The sequence below is a fragment of the Parasteatoda tepidariorum genome, chromosome 12 (genome assembly GCF_982258835.1).
Source record: "Parasteatoda tepidariorum strain Cologne lab strain chromosome 12, Ptep-v5.0, whole genome shotgun sequence".
Lineage (NCBI taxonomy): Eukaryota > Metazoa > Arthropoda > Arachnida > Araneae > Theridiidae > Parasteatoda > Parasteatoda tepidariorum.
Genome location: NC_141766.1, coordinates 63,330,783 through 63,348,110, shown reverse-complemented (window position 1 = coordinate 63,348,110; position 17,328 = coordinate 63,330,783). Strand labels below are relative to the sequence as shown.

The window sequence follows — 17,328 nt, the reverse complement described above, 5'->3', positions numbered from 1 at the left end:
TTTTAAAAGAAAAAAAAAGGAAAAATTACTGAACAAAAATAAATTACAAAAATAATATCTCATTTAATAGTGTATCTTCAATAGATACTTTAAATGCATAAAATATCTCTGAAATATATTGAATCTTTTTTAATTAACTCATAAAATTTGAGAAAAGGAATTTCCCTATTTTATCAAGTGCGGATGGGGGGGGAGACACCTTCCTCCCCCCCCCCTCCAAAAAAAAAATGAAGTGCGAAAAAACATTTAAAGAGTGGGGGGAAAATCCGCCAATTTTTATTCTGGGGAAAAAAAATAAAAAATTTTCAATAAAGAATAAATAAGCAAGTAAATATTGCGATTCTTTTCAAAAAATTTTTACTTTGAAAATAGAAAATACTTGAAAAAGAGGCTAAATGTAATCAGGCTAAAATTAATAAAATAAAAATAAGAATTTATTACCGATTGCATTGAATGTTTTGAATATAATTGGTAACATTTTTTGACCAGGAAATGGCAAAAGAAGGAATGTTAAAGCATGGATGCCACGAGTGATTAAAAATATAAGAAGTGGTAGAAACTCAACTTATCTTTATTTATTAAATTATTCGATCCGTTCTATCATAATGACTTACATTGAAAATTATGCATATTTAAAGCGAAAACATTCTTTAAATTTTCTTTCAATAGTAAACTGAAAGAAATATGCCAGAAAAAGTGGCTAATTTTAATCTCGTTTAATGGATTTTTTACCACTACTTTTTACATTTTTAAAGGAACCGAAACGTTCGGTCTCATCTGAGAGGTTTTTCCCTGTTACGGGTTAATATATTAACACATTTGTTCTCTTATTTTCAACCCTTTGGTGTGTTTTTTTGTTATAGTTTTTTTTTAATAAATACTAAAATAAATCATATTTTATGTTACAAAAAGTTTTATTATTATATCAAACCACATTTCAGTCATTTTTAAACTGTACACCAACCACATACAAAACATTACCTGAGCCCACAGTTTTTCACATTTTTCACAAAACCAAATGCTACCGATGAAATTTATGTAAATATAATATCTTTGGCTCACCAAAATAGCTCCATCATTGCTAATTTTTATAGTTATGTCTAAATTAAATTATAAAATATACAAATATTATGCAATTAAAAATTAAGTTAATACATATAAGTTCTTTTTTAAATATAGATATATTTATATAGTTTATTAATGCATATAATATAATTTATATAGATACTTTGATCTTGTTTTTGATTAAATATTTTTTTTAAAATTTAATTATTCATAGAACCTTTTCAGTGGCCCTGAGATGATTCATCTTTGGTAAAGATATAGTGTCACAAATTATATATATATGTATATATTTTAATAATTGGCATAGTTGTAATACATAGCAACTATGGATTATCATTACTCAAAAAGAATCGTTTAATTTTTTTATTCTTTTTAAAACACACTAAAATTTAGCATAAAATGCAAGTAGAAGTCTACCACGTAGATGTCTAAACATTATGAAATATTACTAGATGGTTTCCATTTAAAATATGAGCTCAAATTCAAGGGATATAATATCTTGAACAGCTATTTTGATTCGCATTATCTATGAATGTTCCTTCATAAATGAGCAAGTTTAGGGGATGTAGATGGAAAAGCATATTTTTGACCTCTACTAGCTTCTTGAGATTGCACGAGCCATTCATGTGTCATTGGACTGCTTGCTATCATTTGTTGTGGATGCGGATAGTAATAGGATCCAGAATGCAACTGAGCTTGATACGCGGAATTATTAACGATAGCTCGAACATTGTTCGTTGCTGAATAATCCACCGCTGTACAAAGTAGCCCCATAGAACTCTGAATATTATTCTGAAGTTGCATGCCTACACCACTTTGATCCCAAGCAGAGTGTGGTTGCACCACAAATCTCGAAGCCATGCCTGAATTGTAATAAAAAGCGTTGTTTTTCGTGCCAGAATCCATGTCTGACATGAATGGTACATTCATCGGTGAATCTGCAGTGACAGGTTGGAAATTAAGTTGAAATGGTGATGAAGGAGATGGTGGCGTAGAGACACTTTGAGATGGTGTTGAGGATGCCGAGGGGGATGACATGACACTCTTCTTCTCATTTTGAACGAAACATAATTCTTGTTGCAAATGGCGATGCTGTAGATTTGCATCAGAAAAGAGATTCTGGTATGGTTGCACTGGTCGATTATTACTTGACGTATTAAATGGTTTATTGCTTAGAAAATTTGAAGCTTGGGAAACTGATGCCTTAATGGGTGAACTTAAAAGTGGATCGGAATGAGTTCGAAGTGAACAAGATTCCAAAACCCCTGTGTTGCTTGGTGAACAATCTAATCCATATGCTGTAAATGACTGATTAGTACTATCCAAAGCAGCTGCTTGAGTTCCGGAATTAGACAAGTTACAATTAGAATTCGAAGCTGTATTCGGAGATGTAGGTGAATGTGTTATTGGAGATGAGCCAGGTAAACTCCCACCGGAACATGGAGTTTCCTTGTCCACAGCCTGGCAAAAAATACCTTTTGATTTTTGTTCTTTTTTGTACTTCATGCGACGGTTTTGGAACCATATTTTGATCTGACGCTCTGTTAGGTTAAGTAAAGATGCCATTTCAATTCTCCTTGGTCTGCATAGGTAGCGATTAAAGTGAAATTCTTTCTCTAGTTCCACCAATTGGGCACTGGTGTAAGCTGTTCTTGCACGCTTCGCTGGCTGGTCTCCTGTAAGCAGAGAAAATACAGTTTAAGTAACGAAAGTTATAATTTTAATCAAGTTACATTTGCTAATATGTACTTACGAAATGTTTTTAAATAAATTCAAACAGTCAGAAGTAATAGAAAATTGGAAATGACAGATTTCCGCTGAGTCTTACAAGTTTTGAAAAGTTGTAAAGAAAATGAAACAAAGGGCTATATTTTAATACATTAGTGACCACCGTTGTTTCTAAATGATCATCCATACTCTCAAATCTCTAACGGTTAAATAAGTATCTTTAACACGCTGAATGCCACACTAATTTCACATGGCTTTCCCTTTTGGCAAAACGGTAAATAACTACAAACTAAATTTGCAAATATTAGACGAATTTTGCTAGCCTTTTAAAAAGTTTAGCATGAAAAAAGTGGTGAATTATTTGAGCCAACGAATTGTTTAGAAATAGTGGTGGATAAAAATCTACTAAATTGAATTTATTAAACCAAGTATCACAATTAATAAACTGCACTTGAAAATATTTATTCGCTGTCCGGAGCAAGTTAGCATCTCTGTGCATTTTTGTGTGTTCTATTTTGCATTAATTCCTTCAAACCATTTTAGTAACGATAATAATATAAAAAAAATTAAAAAATTTCTCGAATAATGTGTTATAAATATTTTTAGTCCTTTTAAAAAGGAGACTAGGCTCAAATGGTTTTCACACTGCTAAAATAGGTAGTACAAGTGTTGCATTCTTAGACTTAATTTTGTAGATTAAAGATTGTTTTGGCTGCCAGATTATTTAAATAATATAGGCATTCATATTTGAGTCCAAAACCGTGGTACAGTTCCTCTTCGAAGCTATGGTGTTAAGTAGATGGTAAAGTGGGAACAAAAAAAACTATTCACTTAGTATATGCATGTTTCACTACTTTTTTCGTATCAGTGCAGTATTTGTAACCAAGCATTAGCGCTACTAATAAAACTAATGCAGTTGGAGTAATTCAAACAACAATACGCTCATATTTGATACAAAAATTCCAGATAGATATACTTTCTTATACTATTTCTGATAACTCCAGCTTTCAGACATTGATTATGGGGTACGATGCCATGGCTGCCAACTTGTGTGATCGTTGGAAAAGATTTTACAAAGTAGTGTAATAATACTTAGGCAGGGCTGTCAACCATTAAGCTTTTTACAAAATATTTTATAGAGTGGAAGATAATTACAAACTAAAGAATTCAGAAATTTTGGTAATTTTGCCAACAATATTAATGCCTCAAGACGAAGGAGCTTGAATAAAATGGTGTTTTACATGAATTTTTGAATCATATACATGCAGTGATCTGGAAAATAACTTTAAATGAATTTTACAAAACAACTAAATACAAACATTCTCGACATTTTCCCAAAGTTGGCAGTCCTGCTTAGGGTATCGAAAATTTTTAATAATCCAGGTCCTTCACAACAACTTAATAGCATAATATTTAATTATTATAACTTATATAAATATGTTCGAATTATTGATTTTCCATGGTAATTTGGTAAATCACAGTAAAACAATTTATTATTTGACTTTTAAATTTAGATTTGTACGTTAAAACATAAACGTTGCAATCACATAGTAAACATTTCGTAACAACCGTACAAGTTGGTACCTACACTAAAAGGATACTCAATGGTAAAAACAGATACTAAAATTTCACGAAAGTTTCTTCGTTTTTGAAGAAGCCGTTTGCAGGCATATACTCCCAGTGAACTTTTGCTCAAAGTGACGAAATAACTATCGTCATTTCTTCAAGGAAACGAATTTCGTCAAAGGTAAAGAAATATTTTGTATCGGAGAGTGATCATCTATAATTTTTTCGTCACTGTCAAGTTGGATCACCGTCGCCCTAACAACAATCGAAGGACAAATAGGAAAGATAAAACTGGGATTTGAACCCGGGATCTTCCTGGTATGAGATCAACTCCTCGACCACTATACCGATCGACCTATTTTGTCATTCTAGTTTCAATCGTCTAATCTTCATTCTAGTTAGCATTATCTCACAATGCACTGCTATAAGTTTTCGAGTTGAGGAAACATTTTCATCATAGATTTGAGAACTCGCATTTTGTCACAAATCGCGTGATTTTCTGACGAAATGATTTTCAAAATTAGCGTAGTACAGCTCAGGAACTGCTGAATCGTCAAAAGAGAGAGTTTTGTTTCTGAGAGTGTACGCGGTACCAATCGCCAAGCTTACTGCTGGTGTTTTTATGGATTTCCATTCCATATACAAAAGTAAGATAGGGGCTTAAAATTACAAATGTAGGTGAGTAAAAAGTACTGTTCAGTTACGTAGATAGGCTGATCACAGACTGTACTAGAATAAAATAAAATGTAATATCAAGATATTTTTAAAGAATGAAAACAATCTACTTCAAACATACAATTCTCTATCCTTTTAAGCATTGAAATATAATCCATCGAAAAAATTTGAATAATATTCATTCCTCGGTGAACTGATTTTATTCTATTTGAACAGAACAGAGGGTGTTTCAGAAACATTCTTTTTTTTTTCTGTTGAAACAGGACTGATGTAGAGAACTAAATCTGATGCGTCACATTTGAAAGGGAAGATTGTCTTTTTGAATGTTTAAAAAATGTTGCCGAAAGAAGAAGATGGGGTGTACGCGTGGGAGGAAATGGTCTCGGACAGGGACAGTTACGAACCACTGAGTCGTAAACAAAGTGCGCTTTTGCTGTCGTATCCAAATATCAACCCACCTTATTTGCATTTGAAACACAGAATACTGAAATTGAAGAATGGATGTCCTATTCATCACTGTGGAGCACACCAAATTTGAATAAACCTGGAAAAGGGCCAGATAATATTATAACTAAGATCGAAAATTCTCCGGTGGGGGGGGGGGCTGCCCACGCCACACAGACGCAAACAAGGGGTTGGTTTAAGAGAAAAATAATAAATAGAAGGGAAAAAAATAGATAAGAGAGAAAAGTAAATCCAGCGTGTCTTATCAAATATAAATCATCCCAGCAAGTTTTTGTTCCAAATGGAGAAAAAGGAATCAGCAAAAACGGAGAATCTACATCATTTGACGCAAAGCTTTTCCCTATCCCCCACAAAATTCCCTCCCCCCCTATCTCCTCATCCTTTGCAATGCAATACGACTTCTTGTGTGCATATATCAGTCTAATACCTGCATCTTCTCCATTGAGGGATAATTCGGTGTCCTCGTCTATCCCTTTAGGGAATGTTTTATGCATAGTCCCTCCCCAACTATTCCCACCACCACGTCCAAATGGACCACAGTCATATTTGGATTACTGTGTTTAATATGTTTAAAATGTAAATTTGGAAAGATATATATATTTTTTTATTCGCCTCGTGCAAATCAAATAAAGAGAAGCATACCAAAATGTAAGAAAAGTTGCCAGGAGAAAGGGATGAGTAGGGAAAAAGGACGAGCATAGCTTTCGAAAAAAAAAAAAAAAAAACATATCAATCTAACATGACATTTAGTTCGGTTTATTCATGTCAATGAATTTATTAACTGATGGCTTTGAGCTTTAAATAAAAAATGGTTGAAAAGAGATATTGGATGGGGAAAAATATTTATAAATATTCGCTTCATTCATAATTTAGAACATGTATCAGAAACGCATTTCCTTAACTTTTAATACTTGATTTAATAACTTTCTCATGCAAATAATTGCGTTTTTCAACGCCTTCAGCGACGAGTTGTTTCGAAGGGAATTTTAATATCTTGGGTAGGGGCATCTCTTTTCTATTTGCACTTAATGAAGGTATATCGCTTCGAAAACAAAATTATGATGCATAAAAAAGCAATGAAGTGTTTTTTGAAGCTAGATTTTATCATTTTTTATTTTAATTTTTTGGCGAAGTGTTAATCAAAAAAGATTCAATATATTTTGGACTTAAAGATACTTTTTACGTCTAAAGTATCTATTGAAGAAACACTATTATAAATGAGATATTATTTTTGTTACATTATTTATTTATTTTTGTTCAGTAATCTTCTCGATTTTTATCTTTTTTTTTTCTTTTAAAAAGGTTCAAGTTGAAGTTAGAGAGCGAGGAACGATGATTAAAAGTAGGCTCTATTTGCAAAAATTCTTTTTTCCATGCAGCAAAAAAAAAATTTATGTTTAAGATTTTTTATAATTTGGTGCGAAGATAATAAGAAATACGTAAAAAAATATTTTATCCGTAAGTATTTTGAAATTATAAGGGATTAGATATTTTCTCAGTTAGGGAGTTCTATAGCGTAGTTTCATTAAAATTATATTTCATTGCACTTAATGAAAGTATGTTGCTTTTGAAACTTAATTACAGTGCATAAAAATTCAACAAAGTGCTTTTTAAAGTTAAATTTTATAAATTTTTATTTTGAATTTTTTAGCGAAGTTTTACCAGTCGATCAAAAAAGATTCAATATATTTCGAACTTAATGATACATTTTATGTCTAAAGTATTTAATAAATGAGATATTATTTTTGTTACATTTTATATTTTTGTATGGCAATCTTTTAAATTTTTGTCTTTATTCATTTATTTATTTATTTTTTTTCAAAAAAATTCAATAAGGAAGTTAGAGGGCGAGGAATAATGATTAAAAGTTAACTCTACATACAAAATGTTCAAGTATTTTTTACATACGTAAAAAAATGTTTTATCAGTAAATATTTTAAAACTATAAGAGATTAGATACTTTCTGGGTAATTGAGTTTTAGAAGGTCATATAGTTTTATTAAAACTATTTTTTATTGCACTTAATGAAAGTTTATTTCTTTTAAAACATAATTGCGGTGAATAAAAATACAACAAAGAGTTTTTTAAAGCTAGATTAAAAAAAAAAAAAAAAAAAAAAAAACATCCGGCACAGTTTTATTTAAAGGAATTAAAGATATTTTCGGTGACTGAAAGTATTTTTTTAAGATACACAATTGTAAATGAAATTAAAAACTTTCTTTACTTTTGTTCAGTAATCTTTTTATTTTAATTTTTATCCTTTTTATTTAAATTTAAAAAAAATTGATAGGAATCAGAGAGTAAAGAAAAACAATTAAAAGTACTATTTGTAAAAATTAAAGTTTTAATTCTAGTGACAATACTTTAATTACAATCCTTTATGTGTTTAGCATCAAGATAAAACAATAAGTAATAAAATGAAATTTTATCCGCAGATATTCAGAGTCAAACTTGAATAAATAATTGTTAAAAAGAATTTTTTTTATAAAATATGATATTTATTTTTATTAAAAATATTATTATCAATTTACATAATTTATTGTTTAATTTAATAATGCTTGTACTATACGTTAAATAAATTAAATATATTTTTAAAACATAAGTTGTTTATCAAAACCATAAAATAAGCTTTAAAGATGGTATTATTGTACTTTTGCACTAAAATGAAATAGTCTTCTTTATTTTTTAATTTTGTTTTTGCTTTATTGCTAAATTCGAGTATGTTATAGGACATTTAAAAAATGTCACACTGGGAAAAATTTTTGTAATTTTTACAGCAAATTTCAAACCGTTCGAAACGATTACTGCTGACTGAAATTGTTAGCTGCAATTTTTTGTTGGTTTTATAATATGAATTAATTTTATAAATAAATTTTACATGATATTAATAAATTTTTATAATCCATGTGTCAGTTGTGAGGGTTTAAAATCAATTAAGTTATAATGATAGAGGTTTTGAAGAAAAAATTTGATTTATGAAGCCATAAAAAAAAAAAAGAACATCGGTTATTTAAATAGCGCTATAAGAAGAACGTATTTAATACTAGATTCATCAATTGTCCAAAAAAATTGTGCAGATTTTCAAGTGAATTTTTATCTTTATCTATAATTTTTTAATATTAATTATATGGAATGCAATACTTATATTTTCGATAAGTTAATGAAAACTTTTAACTTTCAAAATGATTGAATTTCTATGCTATAAAGCAAAAAAATAGCGATTAAATTGAAAACAGGTATATCATATTTAATTCTAATATTATTACTGCACGTGGGAAATATTATTTGAAATCATTTCTTGTTATATACTATTATATTATCTTGATTTTATGTCGCTTGTTCTATGGCTTCCATTCCTTTCAATTGTATTCTGATAGTAAGGTTTCGATTCTTAAAAATTTGTAGTTTATAAGGTTACGATATTAGATCTTATCTTTCATACTAAATGAAAATGGAAGATAAATATAAGCTTATTTTTTATGTCTCTTTAGTTTATAACGAATAATCGAATTGAAACAAATTTGAAAAGTTGAATACTTTGCAACTATATGTATGAAATATGCTTCATGTGTTTAGCCACGAGTTAGTATGATAGAACGAATAATCGTATTAAAACAAATTTGAAAAGTTGAATATATTGCAACGATATGCATAATATAGAAGAAAAAAAAAAGGATTCCTATACAATATTTTTCTGTATCTCCAGAGAGAAGGATCACAAATTAAGAATCATTTTATTGCGTCTTTTGAAAATATTTAACGTATTTTTTAGATTTTTAATCACTGAAACAGAATTACCACTCATACTCATGCGTGGCAGTTATCTTAGCCCCGAGAGAGGCTCTAACTAATTCATCTGAACAGAATTGCTACTTCTTAACAGTAATAGATGTATTATAGAATTATTTAAATATCATGGTAGTTGAAATATTTTTCTTCATGTTTATACCCTAAAACTTATTACTACCACTTAAAAAGCCTCGGTAAGTATATTTCCAATTAACTTCATTAATTTATAATGTCGATAGGAAGCTATTTTCCTACCTATGATTTGACATCTTTTAATATCTTTGAAAGAGTTATGGTGGTTCAGGGGAGAGAGTACTCGCCTCCCAAAGAGGTGACCAGGGTCCAAATCTCATCAATGACTTGTCGTTACATTTCTGCACCAGGTTCGTACCGACCACAGTGCTTATATAAAATATTTTCAGTGGTAGACGGATCATGGGTTAGAGTTTCCTTGTGGTAGGGCTAACCGAGGAATGTTTTCGCGTTTTTCCGCTTCATGTAAAACAAATGGGGATTAGTTGCATCAAAAAGCAGTTCACGAAGGCCAGTTTTCCTCAATGCTTTATCCAGAAGTTCCCTTGTCTTCTGAGGTGGGTGCAAAATTACAAGCCTATGAAGTTGAACATTGATAGTCGTAAATTCAGAACTTAGTCGTCTATTCAACGCCAGTTTTAAAATAAAACATCTTCGGAAATTGAAAAAAATGAAGGAAGAATTTTGTTTACATTAACAACAAAGGTTAGCGTGGGGTCAACACAGAAGATCTATTTCTCCTGGACATCATCCGTTCGTTAATTTGATCATTTCCCAAACAGTTAAGCTGTAGTTATACACACAGATGATAAAATTCTGTTATTTATAAGCACAAAAGTTAAATTTTTTGGCCTATTCTTTGTCTAAAGTAAAATTTTGGAACTATCACCCAACTTCCAAAAAAAAAAAAAATAGTCTTGAGAAGGAAATTAATTTTAGATTACATTAAAATTTCTAAATTAATTTCTTTTTATGAAACAATCTCAAGCCGAAAAATATTTTAACATAACATTTCTAGAAAAAAAAGTGCCCCTATATGGAATAAATACGTGACACCTTGATGAGGAATATAGCCCTGGATATATTATATACATAGCTGCAAACTCTCTTGGATTTCCGGGAGGAATTTGTTTTTATATTTAAAAAAAAATTCTTCCCGGTCCCTTCATGTTGGATACAAATTTTAAATATCGATATCTCGGATACTTTTTAAATTAAGATGAAGTGTTTTTTACCATTTTCATGGTGATTTTTGCAAGGAGCTATTGTGTTGCATTATTGTATTAACTTTTTTTGTCTTCGAGGGTAGTATAAAAATTTTAAATTTTAATCTAAAATTTAAATTTATATTATTAAAATTATTTTTAACTATAATGGATGTGTTAAACAATATAATTTCTGTTAATCTTGTTGAAATATGAAAAAATTACGAGCAAAAAAGCTAATTTTATTTACAATTTTTTAGCGATTAATATGCTGAGAAAAAAAATGCACGATTTTAAAGCGCACAAGATTTTATTCAAATGCATTAAGTCTAAACAAGTAAAGAACATTCAGAAATGATGCTTTTAATAAATATTTAACACCTTTGTTACACATAGAACTGCAAATTTGAGATAGAAAATTTATTTTTGATTAAAAAAAAGAACTCTGATGCATCAGTATCAGGGACAATCCCCACACCACATAAATTAAATAAATAACATAATTGGAAGTATAATTCTTGAGAAGAAAGGATTTAAAAACTCTTTATATTAGGCTTCACCGTTTAAATGTGAAAGTATATTAAAAAAACAAGTTTCCTCAAATTTTAGTATAGAAAAATAATTAAAATAAATGAAGAAAGATGTATAAAAAAATGTATGTTACATATGAGTTATATTAATTATTATGTATCTTTTATTGGATGCTTTAAAAGTAATTTTTTTTCTTCTTCAAGGCTTAAGAAAATTTAAATGGTTTTTCTACCTAACATATATGTCAGTCAGGTATATGCCTTGAATATATGTTCAAGTACAACAATAAAAAATAATAAATATTATTTCAGAAAAAACAGTATTTTTTGAAAAATTAAAAGGTAACTCCAAGTCCAGCTGTTTAAAAAATGCCACACAACCATCAAGGAATGACTTTCCAGATACAAAAAAATCCTCTTCGACCATAATTCATAATTGTGTAAAATACTCTAAATACAATGTCATAAGAGAACTTTATAAAAATATAAGTTTTCGCATAGTTAATTAAGGCCGCCCGGGGATTTTTTGTTTCTCCACACTTAATTGAATTTTTTAAACTGTATAGTTGAACTTTATGAATGTATGGATTGACTAATAAAGACTACTCCGTATAGAAATGTGAGCAACCATTTATAATGTTGTATGTTTGGTTGATGAAGTACAAGCTTTTTACTAGAATAGCAGATCGAACAAACTAGTAATTTAAATTTCTTAATTACCATTTAATATATCTATTAAACATTTTTTATTTTCAAAAAACGAAGCATTTTTTATTTTAAACTTTATTTGGTTTCAATATAATAGCAAGAGGGGAGCTCTCATTTAAGCAAAAGACAAGGACATAAACTAAATTATTTTTTTTTCAGGTGTTTACTGTGAACTTTTCTGCCTGTATCCCATCGGCATTTATAGATCAGCTTTCGATGGCGAGATTGCGGCCACTTACCTGTCACAACTTCGGCCGCGTTTAGACTCCTTCTCAAAAGTTGTAATATTATCTGACTCAAAGGCTGCACTTCAAGCAATTAATGCTCCCAGCCGCACTCGATCTTTAACCATCGATAATTACTCAAATCTCCTCAAATTTTTTGCCAGTAATAACAAGAGGCAGCCGATCCAGGAAAAGATGCGGCCGATCTCCTGGCAAAAAAGGGAGCCTTTGTCCTACAGAGATCTAATTCAATACGCCCTTTCTATAATATCAAAAGTCTCATAAAGAACATCCTCAGGACCTCTTTTCGTGAGGAACTCAAAAATCGTAATTCCAATAAACCTTAAGCAGATTCTCAATGTCCCCAGGCCTGAAAGCAAGACAGAAAAGAGAAAATACTGGTAGGAGAACTATTTCAATATTTGATCACTTTCAGGAGGAGTTAATCTATTCTTAACAATACAAAATTCAGTGTAATTAATTTTTTCCCGGTGAAGAAGCAATTCAATATAAAACTTTCATCCGTTAAAAACAATTGGTAGTTATAGATTTTTATTATTCCCCAAAAAAAATTAAAGAATGAAATTTATTTGTTACCAGTTTTTACTTTTTTCCGTCTTGGTATACATAAGCTTTCAGCCCTGAATGTCCCTCAGTGGCCTAGGATGAAAGCAGGGATGTCAACTTGCTCCGCTTTGTAAAATAGTATTTTCTAGTGGTAGCGAAAGTTAAGTTACTTTCAGTTTAGTATTCTTCATTTTAAGTAATTTTTTCACCACTAAATATCAAAAATTATAAGTATCATATGAAATGCAACGTTGCAGCATAATTCGACTGGATACTCTAATAAACAGCGGGCGTAACTATACTTCTCTAACGAATTTTACTATATAATTTGCTACCACTTTATTAAAACTATTCCAGAAAGCGGAGCAATTGGCATCCCTGTGAAAGCTGTTGCCATTTTTCGTCTGATAACTGGCCACGATTGCCTGTTGAAACACCTATGTCGCATCAACGTGGTTCATGATCCCTTTCGTGCATTGTGTGACTTCCACGAGGTAATGGATTTGTCTCACCTGGCTGGGTGCCCTGCTCGGAAATCTATCTGGGAATGCAACTGAACTGCTCGCTCTTATTTATAGATTTGTTGTTATCTTATTGATGGTCAATTATCTTTTAATGTGTCATTGGAAATAAATAAAAAGAAAAAAACAGTTTTTTCATTTTATAGTAAATAAATTGAATAAAATAAATAAAGTACTATTTCTATTTATAATTACCAATTTTTTATATAAGTATGGTTATCATATTTTTGGAAGTATCAAAAATTTCATTTAAAAATTTTATTTCGCATGAAAAAAAAATTTAATTTTAATATTTCAAACATCATAAAAAAGAATTAATTTCATAATCAAAAGTTGTTTTTTAGAGCATTTAATTAAATTTGCTGCTATAGAATCTTTTATTTTGATAACTGCATTTAAAACTTTAGAATTTTTTTACTATGCTTTTTGTTATTGTTAATAGTAATAAAACACAATTTTGTTTTTTGTCTTAAGTAATTAAACCTTTTTTTTGAAAAAGTGTAACGAATCTGTTACAGGGACAATCTGCACATTACAGTCTTTCTACGTCACATCTTTATATTAATTTTTTGTCTCCATCATTTCACAGTTTCGATTTCGCGAGCATGCGCAGTCAATTCGTTTAAGGGAAAAAGGATATATTTTTACGTTATGTGCCGCCAAGTTGCGATTCCCTCATTGGTGGAGTTTATACATGCCAAGTGACCATAATCTTACACTAACTCCTATTCCCAGCCCAGCCAATCTTTTTGAGCGATTGAAATGGGTGTCAAAAACAGGTGTGAGGAGGAAAACTATAAGTAATCATATTTTGGGGGTCAGAAATCATTGTTTATAGAAAAAAGGGCGTCTTATTTAGTAACTAGAAATATCATTTGTATTATTAGATCCGATCATTAGATCAGAAGTTTTCCAGGTTGGCCTGTTTTTTATTCTGCGCACTAAAAAACCTAATTTCTTTCATGCAAAAATACCTATATTCAGTCAAAGTAGTTTAAATATTTAAGGGTAAAAATAATTTACCGGATCGAATATTTTACATGACTCGGAATATGATCACCAATCCTTATTATTCAGGTATATAAGTTTTTAGAGTTGAAGAAACTAAAATTTTCAATTATTTTCATAGAAAGAATTTTAATAATTTTTCCTTCGAAGAAATTCTTCCTTTGGTAAGAAAACTGATCCCTGAAGACGAAGACAAGCAACCTATTCTTAAAATGCCAAACAAAACCCGTTGTAAAGCCACAGAATATTCCATTCTTCTTTTCTTAAAGTAGTGAATGAATCCCCCAGGAGAGAAGTGAAAGATGGTAAAAAAGAAGCTCTCGTCGAATTCCAGAGTTACAAATACTGCTGAAAGGATAGTCTTTTACTCCCAGCTGTCTACTTAACTCGTCTTTGTTCTTGAATATGCAAATCAGGAGACACGGGCAAAGGGGAATTTTAATGATTGCTGGGAAATAAGAACCTCTTTGGAAAAGAACTCTCTTCAGGTCGTGATGCTTCATGTAAAGAATTTAAATATTCACATGGCTTTTCCACCTAACCAATGGGGTTTAAATCGCATTTTCGGCGATTGGAAGGCTCCCATTATTGTTTGGGATCTGTCATATACCGAAAAGCTTTTACGTTGCCTTATTGTAAAATGTAGCCTAAATGAAAAATGTTGCCTTTGTTCTATTCCTTCGACTAGTCTACCTAGCAAGTGCAGTTGTAGGGTGCCACATTGCAGAAATATTAACTTTTTTTTTTGTATTTTCCTGCATAATTTATTTTTATAGTTAAAGCAACTAAAGCATTTCTGCAATAGACCGTAGTTGGCTGGAAGGATCACGAAGGTTAAAGCTCTATAATTTCAATTCTAGTGGCTTGATTGTGACAATGTGTTCAGCATTCCAGCAATGTGGTCAATTGTGCTATACATCTCGTATACCTGGTAAATATTACGCTCTCCCAAAAGGTTTTTTTTTCTAGTGGTAAAGAAATAACTATTGAAGTTAACGTTAGGCAAGTACTTAATAAATTTTTCGTCATCACTTAAAACAAAATAAGATACCTAGCACGTGTTATATGTGTATGTTTAAACTATTTAAATATAGTGGTAAATAAAATTATAGTAAATCTAATTTGCTGAAATAGGAATTAAGTATGAATGCATAGACACTGCTATCTCATTAAATATAAAAAATAAATTTCCTTGAATGACTGGTAAGAATACACTATTAACCCCTTTAAGGCCACATACTCCGAGAGTAAACATACTAAAGAGTACATACTGATACCTTAATGAGATCACGTAATGTTGGCTGTTTGAGTCAGAAAGGGTCATTTTTGATTTGAGCATATACCGTGCAGAGTGAAGGAGAATTTCTATCTGATCACGGTCATAAAAGGGTTAATAACATGTCCATGTTCAACGCAATTTCATAGCTACCAACTTTTACGATTTTTACTTACAGCCCATGTGGTGAAAGAATCTGATATGTAGTTGTCAAAAAATTGCTTAAAAGGAAAAATACTAAACTAAAAAGTACTTACTTTTCGTTCCACTAGAAAAAAAATTTTGCAAGTAAGTTGGCATCTCTGTGATTAAAGTGAAGCAAAAAATAAGTATATCAAATTAGGCATACCCACATTTAAACTATCTCTATTAACAAAAAATTAGACCGCAAACGCTTTTCATTTTCACAAAATTGTGACTTTTCTCCATACTGACGTTTTGCGTCATTTTCAAAATAAGCGTAGACAGCGCTGGCTTTAGATAGGCTAAACTTGACCTAAGTGTCATGAGTAACTGTTGCAAACTCACTGCATAAAAATTGCATATTATTCACAAAAAAACATCATTTCACATTACAATGGAGCCTTTAATAAACAGCCTTATTTTGAAGTTAGGCAGCAAACATGTTATATCATGCATGATTGTCCCAATCGGATTGTAAGCCAATGCCTAAAAAGGGATAATACGCACTGTTTAAAATACATTTATTTTAAAACATATTAAAATAAAGGGAAATTTTTTTTCTATTAACTATCATTATAGTTTTAAAAATTATAGTTATTGCATTGCAATGGTAAAAAGATAGATCTTAAAATTACCGGTGTATTAGTTTCAGATCTCCTGTCATTTCCTTACCACGCAAAATACTCGAAATACGAAATAACTTTAGTAAAAAAAAATTTTCTTGCGCCTATATCAGGAATGCGCTTTCTGCAAAAGTTTTAATAATTAAATAGTAAAACTCATAGAATGATGATAACTGCTCTTTAATAGTGATAAATGCAATGAAGATGCATTTCCTATGATACTTCAAATCTTTGGTATGTAGTGATGGTAAAATTACTTCAAATGAAAAATACTAAATTAAAAATAACTTCAATTTCGTTGCCACTAGGAAATATTTTTTACAAAGCGGAGGAAGTTGGCATCTCCGCAAAAGTATGCTAACTTTCATTCATATTTCTAATTAACTATACAGGTGGGAAATAAAATTTGACTCTCATTATTTTTCGAAAAAGTAGTCCAGATCGTTCAAGAGAATATAATGGTAGACATTGCCTCCACTTTTCATATCCTTGTATCAACGCAGAAAATTCAAAAACGAACTTTTACGCGGCGGTAATGTAATGTGTTAAGCCATAATTAATTTTGTCTATCGTGTCTCTTATAAAAACGTATCTTATCTTTTGATCTTACGAAGGTCACTTTTTGATGTAATATCAATCATAATTAATTTCACTTACTGTATTTATTTTTAAAACTGTTGCTATAACTTCAAGAAAAAAAAAGAAGAAAAAAAGAGAGTAAAGAGAGAAAGAAAAATAGAGAGTTTTTTTTAAATGAAAACATGTCAAAAATTTAACATTACAGACTACACTCATAACTACATTCATCTCATAAAATCCCTCTACAAAAGCTTAATTTCAGGAATGCAGACTTTTCCGCTTTCGTCAAAAAAATTTATTAAGTGGTAGGGAAAATTAAACACTAAAACTGCGTAGTTTTAATTCTTTCAACTACTCAACAGAACATAACTGGAAAAAGTGATGTTTTACATTGCTTTTTTTTTTTTTTTTTTTTTTTTTTTGGATTCATAAAGTGGCTAGAAAATAGAATTTTAAAATAAATCTATATAACCAAGAATCATGAATTAAAAAGTATATTTTGCTGCCACTGGCAAAATATCCCCGTAAAAGGAAACAATTTGAAAATTTTATAAATTTATGGACAGAAAACATTGATATCTAA

General features: G+C 30.2%; 1 protein-coding gene across 5 annotated transcripts in view; it reads right to left on the bottom strand.

Annotated features, from left to right (window-relative positions):
* Positions 1-895: 895 nt before the first annotated feature.
* The window catches only part of LOC107440707 (homeobox protein Mix.2-like), an 80,766-nt gene continuing 64,333 nt past the window's right edge, over positions 896-17,328 (bottom strand). For 4 of the 5 annotated variants that reach the window (XM_016053691.5, XM_043044407.3, XM_043044408.3 and 1 more), the window contains one exon: positions 896-2,741. In XM_016053691.5, the coding sequence (XP_015909177.2) occupies positions 1,606-2,741 (1,136 nt within the window). In that variant the 3' untranslated portion in view covers positions 896-1,605. 5 annotated transcript variants of the gene reach the window in all.